This window comes from Capricornis sumatraensis, chromosome 13 (assembly GCF_032405125.1).
Source record: "Capricornis sumatraensis isolate serow.1 chromosome 13, serow.2, whole genome shotgun sequence".
Classification (NCBI taxonomy): domain Eukaryota; kingdom Metazoa; phylum Chordata; class Mammalia; order Artiodactyla; family Bovidae; genus Capricornis; species Capricornis sumatraensis.
The window spans coordinates 60,440,152-60,467,806 of record NC_091081.1 but is presented as its reverse complement, the minus strand read 5'-3'; the positions used below and the strand labels follow the sequence as shown (position 1 = coordinate 60,467,806).

At 44.1% G+C, this 27,655-nt stretch overlaps 1 protein-coding gene across 3 annotated transcripts; it reads left to right on the top strand.

The window, feature by feature from the left end:
- Positions 1-27,655, top strand: ALDH8A1 (aldehyde dehydrogenase 8 family member A1). Of its 3 annotated transcripts, XM_068985078.1 has the most exons (7): positions 1-163; positions 6,445-6,592; positions 9,449-9,604; positions 11,221-11,370; positions 16,450-16,706; positions 18,665-18,826; positions 26,381-27,655. In XM_068985078.1, the coding sequence occupies exons 1-7, from the start codon at positions 26-28 to the stop codon at positions 26,831-26,833; spliced, it is 1,464 nt and encodes a 487-aa protein (XP_068841179.1). In that variant the 5' UTR covers positions 1-25; the 3' UTR covers positions 26,834-27,655. The 3 variants fall into 3 exon arrangements, with proteins under 3 accessions (XP_068841179.1, XP_068841181.1, XP_068841180.1); XM_068985080.1 differs by lacking the exon at positions 11,221-11,370; XM_068985079.1 differs by lacking the exon at positions 18,665-18,826.

The window sequence follows — 27,655 nt, the reverse complement described above, 5'->3', positions numbered from 1 at the left end:
GGGAAGGGCAGGCGAATCCTTTACTATGGCTGGAAGAGGGGGTCTTCTGATGCTGGAAAACTTTATAGGTGGAAAATTTTTACCTTGTAGCTCATACCTAGATTCCTATGATCCCTCCACAGGGGAAGTGTACTGCCGTGTGCCAAACAGTGGGAAAGAAGAGGTGAGTACCTTCAGCTGGAGGAGACTGAAATCTACTTAGCCTGGCAGTGACTTGTGGTACTTAATTTTCGAGGAGCAAAGGGGATTGCTAAATGTTAGCCAAAGGAAGGTTTTTAGTTCTAAGAAGGTTTACTTTGTAGCTGAGTATATATGATGTATGGAACAAATCTCAGGTGATCATATGCAGAAGTGACTAATAACCTAGATAACCTCACAGAGAGCCACATCTCTCAGACATTCCTCAGTGGCTGCTGGTAAAAAGTAGTATTTGTAAGAATTATCATATTACTAAGTGTTCCCTTTCTCAATCAAGTTTGCCTGAATTTGCCACTATATTCATGGATTTCCAGAAAACCTGTTACTTCACTAAAGTAAACAAAATTTTTAAACCCAGGGATTACTTATCCTCTAGTAATTCTTCATGTCTTCAAATTATCTAATAAAGTAAATACTGATCATTTCAACGATGAAATGCAAAATCAAATTCCTACATATTTTTCGATTTAAATTTAACATTACTTTTTCTTACTCAAAGGAAACACACGTTAAAACTTTTTTTCAGTAATGTAAAATTAATATTATTCAAGTTTTGTAAGATATTTAAGATATATTTTATTAGTATCTTATTGCACTGAGAAAATAAATATATTTGAGGTGATAAATGTGGCTGATGAATGTATACTCATCTAAAGCCTAATAGATTTTAATTTATTTTGTCAAGCACAAAGAACTAGATTATTTAAAAGATAAGTGTAGTCTTTATATATATATTAACAAATAAGTAGTATATGCAAGGCGTTTTTTTAAAAAGGGTTAAGATATTTTTTTCTCTATTGTTAATAATATTGTAAATCTGTTTTGTATTTAAAAAAAACCTTTAGACTTCTGGATTAAAGTTTGCAAATATTGACTAGTTTGTTGGTTAAACTGTAACCCACAGTTTTATCTGTTTCGAATGACCTGGGATTACATGGGGAAAATCCAGCTTTGTGTTTTCCAGTTCTCTCTGTCTGAGTCCTTTCTGAAATAAAGTAAAAATGACAAGTACATCAAATTCAGGTGAAATCTTTTCTGCAGCTAATGACTCAGCCTTTTCAGATGAGAAAGAGAGGGATCAGTACACCCGCCAGCAGAGGAATGTACATTTTGGATTTCCCAGTAACCTAGCTTGCAGACATTGCATCTGATCCCACAAATCTTATGTTTTTCTGGCTTGAAGAATATGGTTGTCATGCAGGTTACAAGCCCAGTGTCCCCTAAAAGTCACTCAAAAAAGTGCTGCTATGCTGCCAATGGGGCTCCTGTTCTTCCAGCATCTGCCTTGTGCTGTGCAGTCACTAAGCCATGGAACAAAAATTGTCCCAAATCAGCATTGTAACACCTGTAAGTGAAACTTTATCATCATCCTTATTTTACGGATGACAACATGACATGGAACAATAGACTGGTTCCAAATAGGAAAAGGAGTACGTCAAGGCTGTATATTGTCACCCTGCTTATTGAACTTCTATGCAGAGTACATCATGAGAAACGCTGGACTGGAAGAAACACCAGCTGGAATCAAGATTGCCAGGAGAAATATCAATAACCTCCGATATGCAGATGACACCACCCTTATGGCACAAAGGGGAGAACTAAAGAGCCTCTTGATGAAAGTAAAAGAGGAGAGTGAAAAAGTTGGCTTAAAGCTCAACATTCAGAAAATGAAGATCATGGCATCTGGTCCCATCACTTCATGGGAAATAGATGGGGAAACAGTGGAAACAGTGTCAGACTTTATTTTTTGGGGCTCCAAAATCACTGCAGATGGTGACTGCAGCCATGAAATTAAAAGACGCTTACTCCTTGGAAGAAAAGTTATGACCAACCTAGATAGTATATTCAAAAGCAGAGACATTACTTTGCCGACTAAGGTCCATCTAGTCAAGGCTATGGTTTTTCCAGTGATCATTTATGGATGTGAGAGTTGGACTGTGAAGAAGGCTGAGCGCCGAAGAATTGATGCTCTTGAACTGTGGTGTTGGAGAAGACTCTTGAGAGTCCCTTGGACTGCAGGGAGATCCAACCAGTCCATTCTGAAGGAGATCAGCCCTGGGATTTCTTTGGAAGGAATGATGCTAAAGCTGAAACTCCAGTACTCTGGTCACCTCATGCGAAGAGTAGACTCATTGGAAAAGACTCTGATGCTGGGAGGGATTGGGGGCAGGAGGAGAAGGGGATGACAGAGGATGAGATGGCTGGATGGCATCACGGACTCGATGGACGTGAGTCTGAGTGAACTCCAGGAGTTGGTGATGGACAGGGAGGCCTGGCGTGCTGTGATTCATGGGGTCGCAAAGAGTCGGACACGACTGAGAGACTGAACTGAACTGAACTGAACTGAACGTGCTTATATCAGTGATCACACGTACACACACACAGGCACACACTTTCGTAGCTTTTGCACTGTAGTGTTGCAGTCATAAGCGCAGATTGGGGTTCGACTGCCTGGCTTCAAAGATTGGCAGCACCACTTACTATGTATGGTCTGAACTTAGAGCTGAACCTCCCTGTGCCTCAGTCTCTTTATCTATAAAATGGGTATAGTAATAACATCTTCAGTGTTGTTCTGAAGATTAAACAGACTTGCATATGTAGAGCCCTTTGTGTCTAGCATTGGTAAAAGCTTTCCAAGTATTAGCTTTTGCTGTTATTATTGTATATAGTGGATTAATACGTGCTCTATATTAAATAGACATAAGACGAATGTGACCGAAGACAACTTAGAAAATATGACTGGACTTGAATTTTCTGCTTTTCAAAAAGATCAGAGTTTTACATGGACAATTGGAAGAAGACTAGATTTGACACTGACTCTCCTCTTATTGGCTGGCAGTGGGGTGTCCCCGAGACTACAGCTCCTGGTGGAGATTTGAGATTTGGTTTCTGAGGTGAAACCACCCAATTCCCAGAAATTTATAATTAGGATGAGAATCATTTCTTATACCTTTAGCTTATCTGAAAGTGACCTTGTTTACATAAAGAAAACAGGAAGGTGTGTAGATCAGATTTGGAGTGAGCGGGCCACTGAACTGTCCCGTCATGTGATGCAAGAACGGCTTCCCTGGTGGCTCGGTGGTAAAGAAGGGGCCTTCCAATGCAAGAGATGTGGGTTTGATCCCTGGGTCGGGAAGATACCCTGGAGAAGGAAATGGCAGGAAAGATGCTGTGATGGCTGGAAGACTGTGGGAGAAGATTCTGAGACTGATATGGGTCCCGTGGTGGAAGAAAATGTGTGATTATAGGTGAGAGAGGGGAGGAATGAGACACAGCCTCTGGATGTGCCGTCTCTGGAAAGGGCATTGCTTAGATACTGCTTAACACATTATTGACCGGGGATTTTTACAGAACATAATGCCTATGGCTGTGGGCTTCCCAGGTGACTCAGTGTTAAAGAATCCACCTGGCAATGCAGAAAAGGCAAGAGATGCAGATTCAAAACCCTGAGTCGGGAAGATCCCCTGGAATAGGACATGGCAACCCATTCCAGTATTCTTGCCGGAACACCCTGTGGACAGAGGAGCCTGGTGAAATACAGTCCACAGGGTTGCAAAGAGTCGGACACAGCTGAGCACACACACACAATGCCTATGGCTGGTGATTGGTTAGGTGAGTGAATGTTGGATCACAAGGATATTCGTCTTTTTCTTGGCCTAATATTTACATTGTCTGAATCAGGACTATATTCTGAAAAACTGTCATCATCTGAGACACAGTCAGACAGAGTATCTCTATAAAATTCACTAAAAAATTTTTCATCACTCAGAATGTCATGATGCATCAATTTTGAAAATTTTACAGGAATAAACGTGTTTATAACATACACAGGGTTGGAACAAAAACCCAGGGAAGCAAAATGTGAATGATAACAAGAGTCACAAGTTGTATAATGATCCCTCAATCAGTTTTAAGAAAGGAGAAAGGCAGCAGTGCTTTAGTTGCTTAGTTGTGTCCAACTCATGTGACCCCATGGACTGTAGCCCGCCAGGCTCCTCTGTCCATGGGATTCTCCAGGCAGGAATACTGGAGGGGGTTGCCATTTCCTTCTCCAGGGGACCTTCCAGACCCAGGGATCGAACCCAGATCTTTTGCATCCCAAGTGGTCTCCTGCATTGCAGGTGGACTTTTTGCTCACTGAGCCACCAGGAAAGCCCTGAAGGGGCAGAAGATGCCCTGATAATTCATTCTGCTTGCATGAACTGGCCTTGCTCACATCTTCCCGTTCATTGTTTGCTTTGGATTTAACTCTAAAACCCGGTCCCCAAGCCATCTGTTCAAATTCTTCTCCAACAGAGGGCCCTTCCACTGGGTGGAGCCAGGCAGAGGCAGGGACTGTGGTTATGCCATAGCAGGCCAGCTGTGGTCTTGGGAACTACGAAGACCTGGGTTTACATTCTGATTCTGCCACTTATTAGCTGTGTGACATCTGACAAGTTACTTGAGCTCTCTGTGCTTCAGTTTGTTCATCTGTAAAATGGGCTTAACAATACTCATGTTACAGAACTTTAAAGGGGAGTTAATGAAATAATTTGTGCAAAGCATTTAGCATCTTCCTTTAAATATAAAAAATAGTCAATGCATAACTAATATGACAAGTTATTCCAAGTCAGAAAGACAGTCTGGGATGTGATTTCAAACTTTTAGATTTTATCAAGTATGTCAAAACTTCTTTAAGAGTTTAGGGATTCAGTACACCCTTAAGTTTTCTCTCTCATATGATATTCAAAAACTTCAGTATTTTGAAATTACTGAAAATGTATACCAGCTATTGAAATAGCTTCTTTCGATTATCACCACATTTTGGATAACTTGATTGAAATGGAGAATTTGGGTTATTTTTTGTGGTGCCCTGCTTTGCTGGTTAAGTAAACAACACTTCATGGGCAACTCAGCACTGAGGAGTGTTAAATATTTGGAAGTTCAGTTCAGTTCAGTTCAGTCGCTCAGTCGTGTCCGACTCTTTGTGACCCCATGAATCACAGCACGCCAGGCCTTCCTGTCCATCACCGACTCCTGGAGTTCACCCAGACTAGCGTCCGTCGAATTAGTGATGCCATCCAGCCATCTCATCCTCTGTCGTCCCCTTCTCCTCCTGCCCCCAATCCCTCCCAGCATCAGAGTCTTTTCCAATGAGTCAACTCTTTGCATGAGGTGGTCAAAGTACTAGAGTTTCAGCTTCAGCATCATTCCCTCCAAAGAACACCCAGGGCTGATCTCCTTCAGAATGGACTGGTTGGATCTCCCTGCAGTCCAAGGGACTCTCTTCTCCAACACCACAGTTCAGAAGCATCAATTCTTCGGCACTCAGCCTTCTTCACAGTCCAACTCTCACATCCATACATGACTACTGGAAAAACCATAGCCTTGACTAGATGGACCTTAGTCGGCAAAGTAATGTCTCTGCTTTTGAATATGCTATCTAGGTTGGTCATAACTTTCCTTCCAAGGAGTAAGCGTCTTTTAATTTCATGGCTGCAGTCACCATCTGCAGTGATTTTGGAGCCCCCCAAAATAAAGTCTGACACTGTTTCCACTGTTTCCCCATCTATTTCCCATGAAGTGATGGGACCAGATGCCATGATCTTCATTTTCTGAATGTTGAGCTTTAAGCCAACTTTCTCACTCTCCATTTTCACTTTCAGCAAGAGGCTTTTTAGTTCCTCTTCACTTTCTGCCATAAGGGTATTTGGAAGTAGGCAGGAAAAAGTGAGACATATACAGACCTGGGTTCTGGACTCATCCAACCCTCGAGTGGTTGTTCAGTTGCTCAGTCATGTGTGACTCTTTGTGACCCCATGAACTGCAGCATGCCAGGCTTTCCTGTCCTTCACTATCTCCTGGAGCTTGCTCAAACTCATGTCCATTAAATCGGTAATGCCATCCAACCATCTCCTTCTCTGTCATCCCCTTCTCTTCCTGCCCTCAATCTTTCCTAGTATCAGGATCTTTTCCAATGAATCAGCTCTTCGCATCAGGTGGCCAAAGTATTGGAGCTTCAACATCAGTCCTTCCAGTGAATAGTCAGGGTTTATTTCCTTTAGGATTGACTGGTTTGATCTCCTTGCTGTCCAGGGGCCTCTTAAAAGTCTTCTCCAGCACCACAATTTGAAAGCATCAATTCTTTGGCCCTCAGCCTTCTTTAGGATCCAACTCTCACATCTGTACGTGATTACTAGAAGCTCTTAGCTTCTGCTCCTCAAGAGCAACAGGGTAAGGTGACCTTCTTCTGTTTGCTGCTGCAAGGTCGAAGCCGCGGTGGAGGCTGCCAGAGCAGCTTTTCCAGGCTGGTCCTCCCGGAGCCCCCAGGAGCGCTCACAGGTGCTACAGCGGTTGGCGGACTTGCTGGAACAGTCCCTGGAGGAGCTGGCCCAGGCTGAGTCCAAGGACCAAGGTGAGAGGGGTCTGTGCCAGCCTCTTCCCTCTTTCTCCTGCCAGCTCTCTAGTGGGGCCAAGTCTAGTGCCCTGTCCTGAATGGAAATGCGCTTACTCAGATGCTGGCCATTCACGCCCTCCTTCCAAGTTGTCAATCATATGAATAGAACTCAGGACTCTTTCATCATGTGGCCCCTTGTGGGCCCATCAGGTCTGCCCACCCAGTGCTTCTCATGGCAGCAGTAAAGCTTGGAAAGCCCGACCAGCCAAGGCCTCTGAAGGCTGAGGCTTGCAACTGGCCCACTTCTGCCTCAGTCTGATGGTCAAAGCAAGTCAAGGCTGAACCCAAGTTGAAGAGGCAGGGAAATAAACACACTGTTGGTAGAAAGAACTACAGAGATCTTATGGCAAAGGGCATGGATTTGGGGAGAGAGGGTTGAGATTGCAGCCCTCCACCAGTTCTAAGTAGAGAGTTTCAAACCAAAAAAAAAAAGAAAATTGTCTCTCTTCTTTTTTAACTGCATTATTCATTTGTATTTTACTATTTTTTTTTAATGGAAGTATAGTTGCACTGCTACGTTTAAAATGGATAACCAGCAGGGACCTACTGCAGAGCACAGGGAACTCTGCTCAATGTTATGTTGCAGCCTGGATGAGAGGGGAGTTTGGAGGAGAATGGATACGTGTGTATGTATGGTCTGAATTGCTCTGCTGTGCACCTGAAACTATTACAACATCATCAGTCAGCTTTACTCCAGTGTAAAATAAAAAGTTAAAAGTAAACAAAACAAACAAAAACTAAAGTATAGTTGATTTAAAATTTTGTGTTGGTTTCAGGTGTACAGCACAGTAATTCAGTTATATATGTCTATATACACATTCATATAAGTGTGTGACTACTCTTCAGATTGTCTTGTGTGTGTGTGTGTGTGTGTGTGTGTGTGTGTGTGTGTGTGTGTGTGTTGGTTGCTCAGTCATGTCCGACTCTTTGCAACCCCATGGACTGTAGCCTGCCAGGCTCCTCTGTCCATGAAATTCTTCAGGCAAGAATACTGGAGTAGGTTGCCATGCCCTCCTCCCGAACCAGGGGATCTCCCCGAACCAGGGATGGAACCCATTGCAGGCAGACTCTACCCTCTGAGCCACCAGGGAAGCCTGTGTGTGTGTGTGTGTGTGTGTGTGTGTGTGTGTGTGTGTGTGTCTGTGTGTGTGTGTGTATTAGTTGTTCAGCTGCTCAGTCACGTCTGACTCCTTGTGACCCCATGGACTGCAGCACGCCAGACTTCCCCGTCCTTCACCATCTCTCAGAGCTTGATCAAAACTCATGTCCATTGAGTTGGTGATGCCATCCAACCATCTCCTCCTCTGTGATCCCCTTCTCCTCCTGTATTTAATCTTTCCCACCATCAGGGTCTTTTCTAAAGAGTCGACTCTTTGCATCAGGTGGCAAAAGTACTGGAGCTTCAGCCTCAGCATCTGTCCTTCCAATGAATATTCAGGACTGATTTCCTCTTGGATTGACTGGTTTGATCTCCTTGCAGTCCAAGGGACTCTCACGAGTCTCTGTGTGTATATATATATGTTCTTTTTCAGATTCTTTCCCTTTATAGGTTATTACAAGATATTGAGTATAGTCCCCTGTGCTCGACAGTAGGTCTTTGTTGGTGATCTATTTTATATATAGTAGTGTGTATATGTTATCCAACCTCCTAATTTATCTCTTTCCCCACCTTTTCCCTTTGGTAACCCAAGTTTGTTTCCTAAAAGCAAAGATAATTTGAAGGGCACAAAGTCAAGTAATGTAGGAAGATTTCCAATATGTCAGTCACTGTTCCACTCCCAACACAATTTCCCAATGTTTAAAGCTGCTTCCCAGAAGTCATCGTAATGGAGTAAACATCTGCAAATCTCTGTAAAGATATGTTAGGATATACGTGTATGTATAAATATGTATATGTATGCTGCTGCTGCTAAGTTGCTTCAGTTGTGTTCGACTCTGCAACCCTATAGACCATAGCCCACCAGACTCCTCCGTCCATGGGATTCTCCAGGCATGAATACTGGAGTAGGTTGCCGTGCCCTCCTCCAGGGGATCTTCCCAACCCAGGGATCGAACGTGCGCCTCTTAAAGTCTCCTGCATTGGCAAGCAGGTTCTTTACCACTAGTGCCACCTGAGCAGCCCTGTATGTATGTATGTATGTACGTATGTATTTATGTATATGTGTGCTGTAAAGTGGCCTAAAGTTAGAAAGCATCTTGACCCCAAACCCTTAAGTAGAAGATGCTTCCTGACGTGGCAGAGTCTCCAGCATCACTAAAGATAGCTAAGGGACAATTCAGGTAAGTGTGTGTCTAGGAAGTGCGGGGGGCCCGTGATGGTGAGCAAGGGCCACACAGCATCCTCTGCTGGTTCCCATCAGCGTTCTGCCACATGCTCATCTTAATGGCTCCACTGTGTGCTGAGGAGTTAATCAATATCATCACGTTTTTTTGGTGATGTGCAAACACAGCTGTCTTAACACCCATTATTCCAACCCTTCTGCTGCATGTCCAAAGCTTGGTGATTCTGAATTGAAAGAGCTGGTTCGGGTGAAGTGGTAGCATCTGGAATGATGATAGCTATGAATCATTCAGTCTAATAAGCAAAGATTATTTGACTCACTTCTAACCACTTCTACTTCATCTTATAATCTCATCTAATTATTTCATAGTCTTATTAAACCATGATCAACACTCCCTGTAATCAAGCAATGTCCATCCCAGGCTGGAAGGAACAGAAGCTGCTTCAGAGGGAGCTGGGATATGTGTGTGGTAGAGTCTCCTCCAAGTTCGAGGTGAAGTACACTGACAGTGCCTTCTGCTGACCTCTTACAGGGAAAACCATAACCCTGGCGAGAACCATGGACATTCCCCGGGCTGTGCAGAACTTCCAGTTCTTCGCCTCCTCCATCCTGCACCACACATCTGAATGCACACAGATGGACCACTTGGGCTGTCTGCACTACACAGTGCGGGCCCCTGTGGGCATCGGTAGGTGCTGTGCAATGACAGCTGGGCCACAGTAGCACATAGAGATGCTTGGTCAGCCCTGTAGAAGTGATCGAAAGGAACAGACTTTAAAAAAAAAGAAACTTCTGCTTTATCTGAAATTTAATTGACCTTAAAAATCTAAATCTAGTTTATTTTGTTTGTGTCAAATTCCCTACTTATCCCTACATTGTTCTTGAGGAATCACAGGGAAAGAAATGACACTGAGAATAAATTCATAAACCAGGACATTTTGTTCCTTGTAATTGAAAAAAAAAAAACTTTCAGGAAAGTAGTGCAGTTAAGATCACAGTAGGGTGTCACTTTTGTGTGCTTCAGTATTGTACTCTGGAAATTAGGAGAATAGTTTAATTTTGTCTATATATGTTGTATGTGAATTATATAAATTAATAGATGTAGAGCACTTAGAACAGTGCCTGGTACTGTGATGAATAAGCCTTGACTGTATTATCTATTGATACTTATCTCTGTGGTTCCTGCATTTCAGAAATATATGCAATGACTCAAGGTGTCCACTAGATGTCACTCTTTCCTCTGAGAAAAAACCATCAACTCCATATTTTACTAGTTCCATTTTATGATAGGATAAAAGAAGATAAGTTAAAGAAAAGAAAATGGGACATTTTGCCACTTTGGTGATCTGAACCCTTCGGAAATAACATTTTCAAGGCAGTATAACAAAACTTTAGTCTCCTTCTAAGAAGTATACTAACACATTATGCTGCAAAAATATTCTCTTACTCCCTGAAGAGCAGATTTTTCAGTGGGAAATTTAATAATATATAAAGCATATTTACTTTCATAGCTCAGGTTTGAGGGTAGAATATAAAATAAAGTGACTCCATTTACTTATTCATAATGTGGGTTTTATTTTTTATGTATTTTGTGGTCAGAAGTCTGGAAGGCTTCTTACATGAAGACACATTCTAAATGTTACAGATGTTACTTAGCCAGCAAACCTATCTTGTTAGGATACAGGTGAGAACCTAGAGATAAGTTATTTAGTAAAAAATTCCCTGGGTTAGCTAAAATGGATTTCACATCTCAGAACCTATTTGCTCTTATTTATTACAAGTAATTGTGAACAATTTAAGATCTTATTTTTCAATCCACAACTAATTAGAAAAACAAGTGGAAAAATTTAGAAGAAATAGTGCCTAGACCATTTAAAGATTAAAAAAAGATTGTTGAGACAGTACAAAGATCAGTCTACAAACCTCAATACTGATCACATTCTAAGACTGTTTAGGGAGAGGTGACAGCATTTTAGCCCTGGTACTTATATTGTTCTTGTTTATAAATATAATTGAAAGTCATCAAGAAAAGAGTAAGCTGTATTGATTATAGTTTTAAAGGTATGGCTGCTTGTAATATATTTTAGACTAATTTCTCTGAAATTCTACAGAAATTCTACAAAAGACTGGAGATTCTTTTGTGGAATTTTTTGAAGCATTGAAATTCCACAAGCGATTGGGATTTTGGAAGAGCAAGCTGACATTTGGTGTAGCATGAAGGAGTTTTCATTAGTAAAGCATGTCTGGCCCATCTGCTTTGAAGGGTATGTCATTGCTGGCGATGCTTCTGTTCTCCTCTGTTAGCTGCTCTGATCAGTCCCTGGAATCTACCCCTCTATCTGCTGACCTGGAAGATCGCTCCAGCAATCGCTGCTGGCAACACAGTGATAGCTAAGCCCAGCGAGCTGACTTCCGTGACCGCGTGGATGATGTGCAGACTCCTGGAGAAAGCAGGTAATCAGTGTTAGGGTGTCAGAGGAGAGGCACATGACTGGCTTTGGAGATGTATGTTTTGTAGGCTTCAGCCACTGTAGGGTCACTGACATTTTTAAAATAATGGAAAAAAATTTTAATTGGAGTATAGTTGCTTTACGATGTTATGTTAGTTTCTGCTGTACAGAAAAGCGAATCAGGTGTACATATACATACATCTCCTCTTTTTTAGAGTTGCTTCCCATTTAGGTCACCACAGAGCATTGAGTAGAGCTCCTTGTGCTGAGGTTCTCATTAGTTATCTGTTTTATACATAGTAGTATATATATTGGAGAAGGAAATGGCAACACTTTCCAGTTTTTGTACCTGGAGAATCCGCATGGACCAAGGAGCCTGGCAGGCTTCAGTCCACGGGGTCACAAAGAGTCAGACGTGATTGAGTGTATATGTGTCAATCCCAACCTCCTTTCCCCTCTCGGTGTCCATACATTTGTTCTCTATGTCTGGGGCCACTGACATCTGAAAAGTTATTTTGAATAGAAATCTGCTTGGCAGATCCCAGGGACATCTTTGGTTATTTGTCTTCCTTAACCTCTTCTGAGAAATACACTCTTCTGAGCGGATCCACGGGCTTTGCTCCCACTGCTTCCTTTATCCTTGCCCAGAACGCACTGCTGTGGGACAGTCCTCCCTGTGGCGCTCCACAGACAGTACCCAGAGCAAAGGACAGCGGCACAGCGGCCGGCTACAAGAGCCCGACCAAATCCGACACCAGCCTGCCCCAGACAGTGTCTCCAATCATCAATTTAAATCCTGCATTGGCACCACTGGTGGATCTTGATGAAAAGAAAATATTGCTGGATACCACTCTGATTTGCGTAGGAACAGAAGGCCTGAGACAAACCTCCCATTTTCAAGAGAACTGAATAGACAGACACCCCTTAGTTTTCCCTGCCCTGGAACCCACTACCGAGTGGATGATGATGCCCGTGGCTCCTTGTCTTTCTCTTGCAGATGGTTTAATGGCCACGTGTGTTCCTGGCTTCATTCCAGAGTGTTGAGCCGACACCGTGCCAGGGTTGGAAGGTCACAGGCAGGAGGCTCTAGCTTGTAACCCACGAGGAAGCCCCTCACTGTGAGGCCCTGAGCTCATGTCTCTGGGTTGGAGTGACCTGCAGGCGGGATGGGGGAACAGGCTGTCTTTCGGGCCATATCAGTCTCTGCTGTGCTCGCTTCCTTCCAGCCCCCAGAGAAGGTGCTTCCCCACTCACTCACGACCATAGAGGGGGCGGTTGCTGAAAGCCTGTCTCTCTCTCCTAAACATCTTTTCTCTCAAAGCAAAACATACATGTTGGCTTCCAGGATAGCTAAGCCAGTTCCTTACTCCAGGGTATAGATGACAAGTTAAGTGGTGCTTGTTTAGGGAAGCGCATGGAGCCTTGTGACCCTGGTTTAGCTCCCTCGTATCCTATGGAGGAAAGAGGTTAACCAGCCTAGGTCTCTGGGTTGACGTCAATGGCTGCTCTGGACCTCTGGAAACATCCTTACCAAACTGGTAAGGATGAAGTGGACGTCCTTACCTCCTTTGCATCCCAGAATGTGTCATCCTTTCCTTACAAAGGTGACCGTGTTCTATCCCTTTCTTTGCAAAACTGAGTCTCTAGTATCTGCAACGGTCCAAGGGCTTTCTTCCCTGTCTCTTGCTCGCTGGTTCTTTGGTGTGAGACAGAAGGGGGGCCTCTGCTCTGCTTCATCCTGTGTTGGGAGATTGCATGAGGAGGTGGGGAGGGACCAAAGAGCTGCATCCTGGACACCTCCCTGTCCTAAAATCAGCTACGTCTTGGTCTATGAGGATTGCTCTTGTCTAACCACCCTCCCCTTTCAAATAACTCAGAACCCAGTCTGCACGAGAGTTTAATGTTTCCATTTATTTGCACAGCATTGCACTGTTATTCCTCTGGGCGAATAAACCTGTTATACCAAGATGGTCCTTCCCTCCCTCCCCCTCTGAGCTGGTTTTTCCAAACTCTCCTCCTCCAACAAACACTGAGAGGGTGATGATCCAATCGCACCTGACATGAGCCCTCAGTCTCTCCACTGGGATAGGGGTGTCAATCTCCTCTACTTACTGCTTAGAGCACTCTAAGAGAAACTTCCAACTGTGTAAGAAAGCTAAAACCACCTGCCAGTGCAGTCTGGATATTGCAAGATCTAGCTCTTCTAGTCCTGAGTGTTCACACAGACTTGGAAGATGAACTTCCTTTGAAATAAAAAATCATTTAAGATGTTTTGAAGTACACATGAATACCTCTTTGCAAGTCTTAGAATATTTGTTTTTGTCTTGGGTGCACCAAATGTTTGCCCTCATTCTTGAAGTGGCTACTGGTGGTAGATTTCTGGCCCTTCCTATTAATTTTTGTTCTGCTCTATTTAAGCTTAAAATTTTCCTTGTCAGCATCCAGCCATATCGTGGCACTGGCAGGCCTCCCTTCGCTTTGCTGTCTCTTAGCCACCTACTCTGAATTTTAGTGAATTGTTATTTGCCAATTAAACTGTCTTCCCTCTCTTTAACCAGAATCTCTTAAGGGTAAAAGGTGAATGTCTCTAGAAAAGTTTCATTAATGTCTGGATCAAATGGCAAAATGGTTTTGAGAAATACAAGCCACTAGATACATAACTCAATTTATTAACATTGGAGTTCAAGGAAATGTAATCAAAATGTATATTCCGTTGTGTAGAAGGCACTCTGCCCACTGAAATGAGCTCATTTTCCTGTGATGATAAATATGTGGTATTTCTATGTTTTCTCTCACCCTTTTAAAAAAATGCTAAAATAAGCATTAGAAGTGATTTGAGCCATTTTTTTTTTTTGCCTTCAGGAGTCATAAAGTCCAACAGTCCACATTCTCTGGCTCTCAACTCTCTATTTGAATACGGGGCAAATATTTACAAGCTCGATAGTGATGGAGATGCGGGACTCATGAGAATGTGAATGACGGGAAACTTTGTCCTTGTTTTCCCCTATCACCAGCTGGCAGGACCTCTCCCTCAAACCTCCTCTTTGGCCCAACCCATGGCCCAGCTGCTCTCATATGGTGTCTATGATCCAGGATGCACTTGAGCTGGATTTCAAACAAGTTTGCAGGCTGAATGCGGAGGTGGGACCATTAGAGGGAGACTCTGCCAGACCCTTGTCTCCTTAGGGGCTCACCTGGATAAGGCCTCAAGGTGATATGGTGAAGGCTGTGCTCTGTGGGAAGGGGTTCTTGATGATCATGGATCATCAGTGAGAACTTATCATGTATACCTTAAGAGCATATTCTTGAAGAGATGATTTTAATCCAAGAGAGTATGTCTAAGTCGGAGCAAGGGAACTATGATAGGAGCGAGAGAGTAGTTACCTTACAAAAGAGCATTTCTGCATCTCCTGTTGTTCAAACCTGCAAACACAGGGAATATATTCAGCTACCTCCATGCAAACCCGAAGAGTTTCCTGGACGCAATCGATTGCACATAGATTTTTTTCTTCTGAACACTTAAATCTTCCCAAAGTCAAGAACCTTTTCTGAATTGGATGCTGTACACATTCATGCATTCATTGACCTAATAATTGCTTACTAACCAAAACCTAGTTTTGCCTTCTATTGGTTGTTATTTAACCCTGGGATTAAACCTGAGTCTCTTACGTCTCCTGCACTGGCAGGTGGGTTCTTTACCACTAGCACCACCTGGGAAGCTCTTATTTAACCTCACTTTGCCTCAATATTCTCATGAGTGATGTGAGGATATTAATATGATGTACCTCCCATTGGGAGATGTAAAGGGTGTAACCCACTTTAGACTATAGTGGGTTAACTATAGTGTAACCCACTATAGTTACAGTTGATTCACAGTGAGCACCCAATAAATGGGAGCATTTACTGGTGTTATCTCTTTACATTTTTATTTTTATTATTACTAAAATTATTTTAATAACATATATATGTAGCATTATATCTTCTTTTCTCATTGATCTATTTTAAATGTGATGCATTAAAAATATTTTTCTAGGGATTTCCCTGGCAATCTGCTGGTTAAGACCCTGCATTTCAAATGTAGTGGGTGCCAAGTTCGATCCCTGTTTGGGGAACTAAGATCCCATATACCGATAGCATGGCCCAAAAAAGATTTTTTTAAAAAAAATTGAGTATTCATTCTATCTGGCAAAGTAGGCCATGGCACAAGGGATACAATCGAGGGCAAAACACAGGCCCATGTCTGCCCTTGGCTGGTGTCCCTTCTAGCGGTGGATGTGTAGTGAACAGGTAAATCCATAAAGCACGTAATGAATACATGCAGATATAGGGCAGTACGTTTTTGTAATAGAAAAGCCTGGAGCACCTGCTTGGGGGTGTTCTTGGACACTCAGTCTTAGAGGGTGATGGCATCCAGATCATGGGGAACAGGACCTTCAACTCAAACGTCACCTTCTCCGGGGGACCCTCCCTCTCTCTCTTAGGGAGGTAGCCGCTCTCTTCTCTGGCTTCTGCAGTGTGGATGCTCCCTGAACTTAACCTTTGCTCTCCTCTCTCACAGGGCCTAGCCTGCCTGAGGGTATCTCTGCATCCTCAGCCCCTGAGGCTTAGTCAGTACTCTGGAATGAATTACACAGGACGTTTAACCCTGCATTTTCTAGGGCAAAGCACCCAGAGAAATTCCAGCTGGGGCATAATACAGGCAGAGATGATGCTGTTGTCTCTGTTTTGCTATTGACTAGAGACAACCATTTGGAGAAGGAAATGGCAATCCACTCCAGCACTCTTGCCTGGAAAATCCCATGGATGAAGGAGCCTGATAGGCTACAGTCCATGGGGTCGCAAGGAGTCGGACACGACTGAGCGACTTCACTTCACTTCAGAGACAACCATTAACGTCCCTTCTCACCCCCATTCAAGCTACAGAAACTAACACAACATTGACAGCAATCATTTTGCCAAAAAACCCAAAAACACCACCCCCAAAACCAAACAAACAAAGCACTTTGAAGGAGAATCTCTATGTAACCTGAAGCCCTTGACACGCTGAGAAGAATAGCTCTAACCGGTACTGCTTCCCATCCAGGTGTTCCCCCAGGTGTGGTAAACATTGTGTTTGGAACGGGGCCCAGGGTAGGCGAGGCCCTAGTGTCCCACCCAGAGGTGCCCCTCATCTCCTTCACTGGGAGCCAGCCCACCGCCGAGCGCATCACACAGCTGAGTGCCCCCCACTGCAAGAAGCTCTCGCTGGAGCTGGGGGGCAAGAATCCTGCCATCGTCTTTGAAGATGCCAACCTGGCCGAGTGCATTCCGACAACTGTCAGATCCAGCTTTGCCAACCAGGTATGTCTTTTTTTTCTTTTTTTTTTTTTTCTCCCCCTTTGTTTTTTTGCTTGTTTTTAACTCAGCAGCCTTGTCAAACTGCATCTGTTGCATCACAGTGAAAACCAGGTTGAGTAGGTCTGTGCAGGGCTATTTCAGTGAAAGGAGAATGGTTACATTGTGTTACTGTTTTGACCATCTCTTCAGTCTTAATGTCACTTGGTGGCATTGTGGCATCACAGCTCCTGTTTAGCAAGCTCTTCTTCTCCTGTTGTTGTTCAGTTGCTCAGTCAGGTCCCACTCTTCGTGACCCCATGGGCCTCCCTGTCCTTCACTATCTCCTGGAGTTTGCTCAAACTCAAGTCCATTGAGTAGGTGATGCCATCCAACCCTCTCATCCTCTGTCACCCTCTTCTCCTCTTGCCCTCAGAACTCTTATGGGGGACCAGCCATGGGCCAAATGATTGCTTTCTGGCTTCTCCCTTCCTCTATTTATACTTTTCCCAGGCTTTTCTTGCTGTCCAAGAGTCCTATTTCTTGGAAACCTTATTCTCTGCCCCCACCCAAAAGCACCTCAAATGCATTCACACATTCAAATAAATATTTGAACCAATCTCAAGCAGGTTTCTTACCTTAAAATCATGGAGGAGCCTCAAGGAACTTTGTATTTCCTGGTCATTGGAAGAATTGTGAAGATCCAATATCAATGTGATGAAAATATTTGTTTCTGTGTACAGGTGCAATCATACATACACAATGCTGACAAGTCCAGAATGTGGTTTGTAAACTATTACATGTTATGCTCAAATAATAGTAAGGATGGCTTTTCACTCAGAAACCTGTTAGTGACTCTCCCTGGAACACCCAGTGTCTATGTTTGGAGGTCCAGTATCATCTGAAACTTCACCTGAACAAAGCAGAACTGATTTCCTCCCCTCCTTTCCCTGCACCGTCTCTGCTCTCTCTGCCTCGAGTTTACCTTTCTGAAGAAGAGAGTACCATCCACTGTGTGTTTGGGCCAAAAATCTGGGACTCATGCTTGTTCTAACCTCCTCTTTTCCTTCCACCTCACTCATCCACCAATAGGTCCTATTGGTTCTATCTTTAAGGTATATCTGGAATCTTCTTTGGAGCATCTTGGCCAGTTTCTTTACCCTTTTGGAGTCCCCTTGCCCCTTGAAGAATCTGCTGATCTCAGTGGACTCCTATCACTTCTCTCATCTCCATTGATTCCACCTGGTCCACTTACCGGGATGTCTGAAAAGCTCTCCTAACCCACTCTCATTCTCTCCAATTCTTTTCTCCACACAGCTGCCAGAATGATCATTTAAAAATGTAAATCCTGTCCACATCTTCTTGCTGCTTAAAGCTGTCCGTGATCCTTTCATGACACTGAGGATAAAATGCAAGCTCCTTGTGAGCCTGTGAGCCTATAAGATTCTGTATGATGTTGCCTCACTCCTCACCTCCTGCCTTTATACCCTACGTTGCTCTGACCCCATCCCTGCCTCCACCCCCCACCTCAGTCCCATTCACCTTCCTCACTTCCCTTACACACTCCAAGCTCATTTCTCACTTACTGCTGAGAATTCTGTACCTCTATCCATCTGGCTCCTTCACATCAATCAAGGGTCAGTTCAAACATTCCCTGTTCCCTAGTGTCATCCAGGACTCCCTTTGGTAAAAGGGAGTAAAAGTTCTCCCTCCCCACTAGTTTCTACTCTTATCCTCAGCTTAGTTTTCTTGTATTGTTTTGGTCATGGCCTGAAGTTGTGTTATTTATTGAGCTTTATTGCATGGTTGCCTGTCTTCCCCACAAGGCCATGTATTCCAGATAGTGGGACTTTGTCTTGTTTACTGCTGTTCCCATTGTCTAGACCCATGCCGGATATGTGACAGGCACTCATGAGTGCAGGGTGATCTGTCCGTGCAGTGGAGCCCCCTGGCTTGTCCTTGTCTTCATGAGTCATTCTTGGCAGGGTGAAATCTGCCTGTGTACCAGCAGGATCTTTGTCCAGAAGAGCATCTATAGTGAATTTTTAAAGAGGTTTGTAGAGGCGACCAGAATGTGGAAAGTTGGTATTCCTTCTGACCCATCGGCTGACATGGGCGCCCTGATCAGTAAAGCTCATCTGGAGAAAGTAAGTAAAACCCTCTGTGTAAGTTTCAGAAAGAATTCTTAAAAAAAAATTTTTTTTTTTTAAATTTTGTATTGGGGTGTAGTCAATTGACAATGTTGTGACAGTTTCAGGTGAACCGCAAAGTGACTCAGCCATACATATACATGTATCATTCTCCCCCAAACTCATTCCCATCCAGGTGCCATATGACATTGAGCAGAGTTCCCTGTGGTATACAGAAGGGCCTTGTTAGTTTTCCATTTTAAATATAGCCATGTTCCATGTACTATGCAGGGTTTCCCTGGTGGTTCGGATGGTAAGGAATCTGCCTGCAATGTGGGAGACCCAGGTTTGATCCCTAGTTCAGGAAGATCCCCTAGAGGAGAAAAGGCAACCCATTACAGTATTCTTGCCTGGAAAATCCCATGGACAGAGAAGCCTGGCAGGCTACAGTCCCTGGGGTAGCCACAAAGAGATGGCCATTTATACAGCAGGTCCTTGTTGATTATCCATTTTAAATACAGCAGAGTATACATGCTCATCCCAAACTCCCTAACTATCCCTTTCCCTGGTCCTTCCCCTTGGCAACCGTAAATTCGTCCTCTTAAATCTGTGACTCCAGAAAGAATACTTATGGGGAGAGAAACTCAGTGCCAAGGCATAGCACCATCTTTGAAATACTGTTAAATTACTACCCTATTCTTTTTTTTTTTTTTTAATTATGATCTGTGGGGAATTGTCTCCAGGCACTGAGTCTGAAAATGTTAAAGATAGATACACGAATGTAGTCAAGTTAAAGCAGCACCTACATGACATAAATAAACCTGGGAAGTCAGCATGGAGTCTGACTTTCATAGAGCCAGTCAGTAGAGTGAGGAAAGCAAATTTCAAAGCATAAAGGTCAGCTGATGCTAATGTTGTGGGTTGAGGGTGGCAGGGATTTCCACAGGTAAATGCTCCCAGTCAGTTCTCAGGCAGTAAGGTTCTGCCTCTGGGTAATAGCAAACAGGGGTTCTGGAAGTGCGAATCCAGTCTGAACAATGTAGACTTTAACTGGTGGGGTGACTTGTGAGGTCTTTGTGGGAGAAGCCACTGAAGAAGGTGTTCTCTGGGTGCTTTGTGGAATTTGGGTCTTTAAGATCATTTTCATTTCCTGATAAAACTCCCACAGTAAGTCATAGAATTTTGGAGTTAAAAGATCTCATTTTGAGCTATGGTAACTAAGACCAAGCAAGGGTAATGGTAGTACGCCCCCATGGGTTAACCAGTGAGGGCCAGAGCCCTTACGTAGATTCAACAGACTTGCCACACTTGAATTTGAATTTTGACTTTCACTATACTGTGAAGCACAGATTCCCACAGGTAGGAAATGCAGTGTCAGTCTTCCCGGTCTCTTCTTATTTCTTTTGTTTTCTCAATAAAATAGGAAGCAAGGTGAGGAGGGGAGATGGTGTTGAAGGTTTCAAGGAGGAGGATAAGTTCTGAGATAGTCTTCAAGGAGATCAGGAGAGACAGACATGGACTTGAAGTGACAGTATTGTCAGCGGGGCAGCTTCAAGGGCTCCCCTCGGAGCTGTGATCACTTGTGGTCACACTAACAAAGCATATGGTCATTGATTTAAAGTGAGGCCAGCCAGCATAGCTGTGTCTTCCTCCAGTCAAATTCACCTGCACAATTGCAGGCACATAGGTAGCAGTCCCCAGAGTGAGCCTGGGGGACCCACAACTGTGACTGTTTCCATCTTGTGAAGCGAGGTGTCACCCGATGTAAGAGGCTCCCTGGTTCTCTCTCATCTGACTGTTCTGAACTCAGCGATCCATGCTGTAAACCCACGCATGCAAATAAGTGGTGAAAAATAACTTTTGCCACTTTCCGAATGCTTCCTGTGGAGAAAAGTTACCTTTCCAGGAGCATCTTTCATTAAGCTCAGGCCATGTGAAATTAAAAGATGCTTGCTCCTTGGAAAAGAAGTTACGACCACCTCAAAAGCCTATTAAAAAGCAGAAACGTTACTTCGGCAACAAAGGTCCGTCTAGTCAAAGCTATGGGTTTTTCAGTAGTCATGTAGGATGTGAGAGTTGGACTATAAAGAAAGCTGAGCACTGAAGAATTGATGCTTTTGAACTGTGGTGTTGGAGAAGACTCTTGAGAGTCCCTTGGACTGCAAGGAGATCCAACTAGTTCATCCTAAAGGAAATCAGTCCTGAATATTCATTGAAAGGACTGATGTTGAAGCTGAAATTCCAGTACTTTGGCCACCTGCTGTGAAGAACTGACTCATTTGAAAAGACCCTGATTCTGGGAATGATTGAGGCAGGCGGAGAAGGGGAAGACAGAAGATGAGATGGCTGGATGGCATCACTGACTCAATGGACATGAGTTTGAGTAAGCTCTGGGAGTTGGTGATGGACAGGGAGGCCTGGTGTGCTGCAGTCCATGGGGTTGCAAAGGGTTGGACACGACTGAGCGACTGAGTTGAACTGAACTGATGTGGTGTCTGTGCTTAGGTGCTCAGTCGTGTCTGACTCTTTGCACCTCCATGGACTGTAGCCACCAGGCTCCTCTGTCCATGGGATTCTCCAGGCAGGAATACTGGAGTGGGTTGCCATGCCCTCCTCCAGGGGATCTTCCCAACCTGGAGATCGAACCCAGGTCTTCCATATTGCAGGTGGATTCTTTCGTGTCTGAGCCACCAGGAAAGCTCAGGCCACGGCACCCCTGTGCAGTTCACCAACTCACTGGAGACTCAAAGCTCTCTTCATCAACTCAGCAGAGAAACTGTTTTTCTATCCTAGGCACTGTCATAATCATTAAGTTCTCCAATGAGGGGAGGTGCGTCAGTGAAGCAAATCAAAGTATTTGACTTTCCTGTAGCAGTTGAATGATGTGTAGCCCCTCTATGTGTGTGCATGCACACACACACAAACTCTCTTTTGTGTGTGAAAGAAACCAACACCATTCACAGGCTCCTATTGGTAGTTACGACTTTTCTTGGTCATATTCTGATTATTTCTCCCTTTTGTCCCATATCGTGAACTCGGCTCAAATACAGACTTGCTGGGTTTCCCCGTATTGTAGGTCCTGTGAGCGTTAATGCAATATTTGTGATGCTCTGCGTATTCCTGCTGGCTCAAAGGGGCCCGCCCTCTCTTTAGCCCCGCCCCCCACCACACCCTCCTGAACTCCACCACAGGCTCTCCTCCAGGCAACTCTGCTTTCCAACAACAAGCAGCCTCAGGCTGTCTGAGCTACTCTACCCCACGTGGGCAGCAGGACCTTTGTCTACTGAGCCCTGGTTCTATTCGGAGGAGAAGAGTAAACAAAGCCAGCTTCTGACCCTGTTGTTGCACTGTTCAGTCATTGAGTTGTGTGTCTGACTCTTTGCGACCTCATGGACTGCAGCACACCAGGCTTCCCTGTCCTCCACCATCTCCTGGAGCGTGCTCAAACTCATGTCCATTGAGTCAGTGATACCATCCAACCATCTCATCCTGGTTCCCCCTTCTCCTCCTGCCCTCAGTCTTTCCCAGCATCAGAGTCTGCCCCTGTGGTGCCCTTTAGATGATGCCTCATGATGACAAGACAGTCAAGAGGAGGCCACTTAAAATCTGGTTGTGTTAAGCTCAAACACACTGCCCTTTTAAGACATCCATCTTGAAAAGAGGGTACCTCATGGTCAGGAAGCAACAGTTAGAACTGGACATGGAACAACAGACTGGTTCCAAATAGGAAAAGATGTGCATCAAGGCTGTATATTTTCACCCTGCTTATTTAGTAGAAGAAACACAAGCTGGAATCAAGATTGCTGGGAGAAATATCAATAACCTCAGATATGCAGATGACACCACCCTTATGGCAGAAAGGGAAGAGGAGCTAAAAAGCCTCTTGATGAAAGTGAAAGAGGAGAGTGAAAAAGTTGGCTTAAAGCTCAACATTCAGAAAATGAAGATCATGGCATCTGGTCCCATCACTTCATGGGAAATAGATGGGGAAACAGTGTCAGACTTTATTTTTGGGGGCTCCAAAATCACTGCAGATGGTGACTGCAGCCATGAAATTAAAAGACGCTTACTCCTTGGAAGGAAAGTTATGACCAACCTAGATAGCATATTCAAAAGCAGAGACATTACTTTGCCGACTAAGGTCCATCTAGTCAAGGCTATGGTTTTTCCAGTGATCATTTATGGATGTGAGAATTGGACTGTGAAGAAAGCTGAGCGCCGAAGAATTGATGCTTTTGAACTGTGGTGTTGGAGAAGACTCTTGAGAGTCCCTTGGACTGCAAAGGAGATCCAACCAGACCATTCTGAAGGAGATCAGCCCTGAGATTTCTTTGGAAGGAATGATGCTAAAGCTGAAACTCCAGTACTTTGGCCATCTCATGGGAAGAGTTGACTCATTGGAAAAGACTCTGATGCTGGGAGGGATTGGAGGCAGGAGGAGAAGGGGATGACAGAGGATGAGATGGCTGGATGGCATCACTGACTCGATGAGCGTGAGTCTGAGTGAAATCCGGAAGTTGGTGATGGACAGGGAGGCCTGGTGTGCTGCGATTCATGGGGTCACAAAGAGTCAGACACAACTGAGTGACTGAACTAACTAACTAACATGGGGTTGCAAAGAATCAGACATGACTGAGTGACTGCACGCACACACACACACACACACACACACCCCTCAAAAATTTCTAAGGTTCTACTGGAAGATGTTGCAGTGTTAAATTTTTTTTTTACAGTTAAAAACTTAAAAATAGTATTTATCATCAGCCATTTATTTTTATATTTTAGGGAAGAACAATACAGATGGTATTTCCATTATTCTAATGCACACAAAAGTGCAGGTAGCTGTGGGGTTCCCCTTGTTTTGTGGGTCCATGGGGAGATCTCTCAGCTCTGCTTGTAGTCACCCCCACACACACTCAAAGTCTCAGAACCATCCTGCTGAGGTTCAGAGGGTCCCTGGACACCTGCCATCCTCACTGCTCCGCCCAGAACATGTGTGCCTGGATGCCAGGAGTCGCAGCTTTACCCTCTGGGTCTCTCACCACATGAACCCCTGGACGGGGGCTTTAACAGCTCAAGTCTTATGAGGGGACCCTGTGTGTCTCTGCCCTTTGAGAGGGAGCCAGTGGAAGCAGCTCAGGAAGCATATGTGTCTTTTTCAGGCTGTGATTCTTTTCAGTTCATTCTGCCAAACCTTAGTCTGGGATCAAGGAGGCAGCAGACATGCTCCACTGGTGGTCATGTTTTCTCGCCTTTCACCAGGAAGCTGTGGGGGCTGCGAGTCAAGGAGAGGCCAGCCGCCATCTTGGCGTTCCAACCCTCTTCTGCAGTGGGTCTCTGACTTCTGCAAACTGACTTAGCCACAGGATCTTTGTGTCCATCCTACTTCTGTGGGATTGTCAAAACAGATGGAGATGCGGTGACCGAAGAACCCAACTGGAGCACGTGACGGATGTTCTGTAGGCAAAGGGCTCCTAGGTGCAGGCGTGGCTTCTCAGGTTCCCAGTGATGGCAGGGGAGGCCCGGGAAATGGCAGGTGATTTTATCCTCAGGGGATGCAGAAATGTCTCCCTTGTCTCTTTCACAGGGTTGCTTTTTGTTTTTGGTTTTCTTTTTACTCTCTGGAATCCTCACCTACTTGACTGTCTGGAGAATCTGGCTCTAGGCCAGCCTCCCAAAGATGCAAGTAACTAGAGAAAGAGAATGCTGGATGTTGACAGTGAGGCTGGAGGACGCACAGAGGAAGTTCATGGGTTTATCCCCCAGTAAGGCCAAGCTTTGGGTCTAACTAAGGTCCACTCTTTTATTTATTTATTTTTAAACCAAAACCATTTTGTATTGAGGTATAGCCAATTAGCAATGCTGTGACCATTTCAGGTGAACAGTGAAGGGACTCAGTCATACATATACATCATTCTCCCCCAAACCCAGCTTCCTGTCCTCCTTTGTCAGTTAGGAAAACTGGCATACAGAGTAGGGGGCATCCTTGAAGTCTCACAGCTTGCGGATGTCAGATTATGCATTATACGGTCGTCATCATCACCATCACCATCAACACAAACTGCAGCATCTGACCTTCAGAAGTTTTGCTATGTAGCAGGTGTCATGCTAAGGACTTTACATACATTATCGTATTTAGTCTTTGCAAGAACCTGGGAAAGAGGTGGCGCAGTCAATCCCATTTTTCTGATGAGGAAACCGAGGCCTAGAGCATTTGAATCCCTCAGCTGGTAAGGACCTGAGATCGGAGCACTACTGGACTCCTAAGCCCGCTCTTCCAACCTCCAGGCTTTGCTTTTATGTCCAAAATTACCAAGTGCTGATGATTCTCTGCTCTCTCCTCTCAAGGAAAGGTCTTAGAGCAATATTTCATTCCATTTTGTATCACCTTTATCAGTCACAAGGTTGTTTTTCTGAGCTAGGAGTGTAGATATCATTGTGTTATCTGGGGAGATTTTCTCTAGAAAAGAAATTCAGTTTCGTGTGAGTCACCTTATATGCTAAATTCGATGAATTCACAATTTGAAAACCGACACTTCCCTTCACATTTTATTATCCTAAAATCGAAGAGAGAATTGTGTAATTTTGCTTAGACGTGATCATCTGAAGGCAGAGCGCTCCTTGCACTATTTGAATTGCTGCTGAAAATCCTGGCTCTGCATCCAGCCGGGCCTCTGGAGACTCACCTGCACACACCCTGTTCACACAAAATGCTGCCTCTTGGCATCTTTTAATTAACGTGAGTGTGCTGCTTCGAAAGGGGCAAGAGAGTAGGAGAAAGAGAATTCTATATTGTTTATCAGCCATATGAACTATGTATGCTTTCGGAGATTCACTTATGTCATCAGCAAATAGGGGACAGTAATATGTAGCTAGCTAATAGAGTTTTGAGGGAATTATGTGAGAATGTGTTAAAAGCACTTATCCACATGCCTGGTTCTTAGACATTAAATAAACAACTCTGCTTTTCTTACCTGTGGGGGCTGACTGGCCAGATGATGGTTAGAGCATGTCTGCCCTCAGGCTTATCAGCTGAGTGGAAATATAATCAACCTTAGATTTTATGGGGGGAATAACCTTATATGTCTTTCCTGTGCATGCATGCTCAGTTATGTCTGACTCTTATCCACCCCATGGACTGTAGCCTGCCAGGCTCCTTCATCCATGGGATTCTCCAACAAGAATACTGGAGTGGGTTGCCATTTCCCACTCCAATATGTCTTTCCTGCTGCTGCTGCTGCTAAGTCGCTTCAGTCATGGCCGACTCTGTGTGACCCCAGAGACGGCAGCCCACCAGGCTCCCCCGTCCCTGGGATTCTCCAGGCAAGAACACTGGAGTGGGTTGCCTTTTCCTTCTCCAACACAGGAAAGTGAAAATGAAGTTGCTCAGTCGTGTCTGACTCTTAGCGACCCCATGGACTACAGCCCACCAGGCTCCTCCATCCATGGGATTTTCTAGGCAAGAGTACTGGAGTGGGGTATGCCTTTCCTAGGTGCTTGAAAAATATTGAATTCTCTCTGTGCTATGTGAAGACAAATGATAAGTTGTTACTATGTTTTTTATCTGCCCAGGTCAGAAGTTACATCGAGAAAGCTCGCATGGAAGGGGCCCAAATTCTGTGTGGTGAGGGAGTGGATAAGTTGAACCTTCCCCCCAGGAATCAGGCAGGGTACTTCATGCTTCCCACGGTGATAACAGATGTTAAGGATGAGTCCTGCTGCATGAAGGAAGAGATATTTGGTCCAGTGACGTGTGTCGTCCCCTTTGATAGTGAAGAGGAAGTGATTCAAAGAGCCAACAATGTTAAATATGGACTGGCTGCTACCGTGTGGTCAGGCAACGTGGGGCGTATCCACCGGGTGGCCAAGAAGTTACAGTCAGGCTTGGTCTGGACCAACTGCTGGCTCATTAGAGAGCTGAACCTACCTTTCGGGGGGATGAAGAGTTCTGGGGTGGGCAGAGAAGGAGCCAAAGACTCTTATGAATTCTTCACTGAAGTCAAAACCATCACTGTTAAACACTGACCTCGGCCAGTGCAGAAGCTGATGCTTGGCTGCAGAGAATCAGTCGTCCAGTGTACTGAAAAGAAATCCCTCATAAATTTCAGCCAAGTCTTGACTCAGCAGAAGATTCTCGCTATAGCTTATCCTCTGTACTCAGTATTTTTACCGACTGGTGAAAAGATGCTTGCTCTTTTCAGTGGGGAGTCAAAGAAGAGAAGATCTCTGAGTAGGAAGGCATACAAAGGAAGCCACACAAACATTGGGCTCCTCCTAGGTTGTGTTTTTATTGTATTTTTTCATCATTTTGATTCAATTCTTAAAAATTCACAGATAATTAGTTTCCTTTTTTCATTTGCAAGTATATGGTTAAAAAAAAAATTCTACAAAGCCAAAGAGAAACATATCACCATAATCTCTAGCTTTGGGGAGATTGCTGAAATGGTCTCTCCATCCATCAGCCACTAGCATGGCTCATTAGAATTGACTGTACCTCATTATGCAAGGGTGCTTTGAATGTTGATGATGTAATTTATGTGGGATTTGTCAGAGTAACCATATATGGTAGGTCCTACTAAATATGTCTTTATGAGGACAAAGAAAAATGAAATAATGATTACTTTTGGAAGAAACTCAGAACAAGGAGAGTTTGATATTTTCCTACTATGGAGTCTAATCAATTCCAATTCAAAGTGTATGTATCTCAGGAAACTTAAAATTTTTGAATACTGTATGGCTGAGTCTCTTTGCTGTCTACCTATAGCTATCACAAAATTGTTAACTATACCCTAGCATAAAATAAAAAGTTTAAAAACTTTACTAATCTTAAAGGAAACAATAAATGTT

What these genes read in the sequence shown, in the direction of transcription:
- ALDH8A1 (XM_068985078.1), top strand. Translation starts at nt 26, where the DNA reads ATGGCTGGAAGAGGGGGTCTTCTGATGCTGGAAAACTTTATAGGTGGA. An exon ending in CAGACTCCTGGAGAAAGCAG is followed by an intron (nt 11,371 to 16,449) that starts GTAATCAGTGTT and finishes CTTCCCATCCAG; the next exon opens with GTGTTCCCCCAGGTGTGGTA. An exon ending in GTAAAGCTCATCTGGAGAAA is followed by an intron (nt 18,827 to 26,380) that starts GTAAGTAAAACC and finishes TTATCTGCCCAG; the next exon opens with GTCAGAAGTTACATCGAGAA.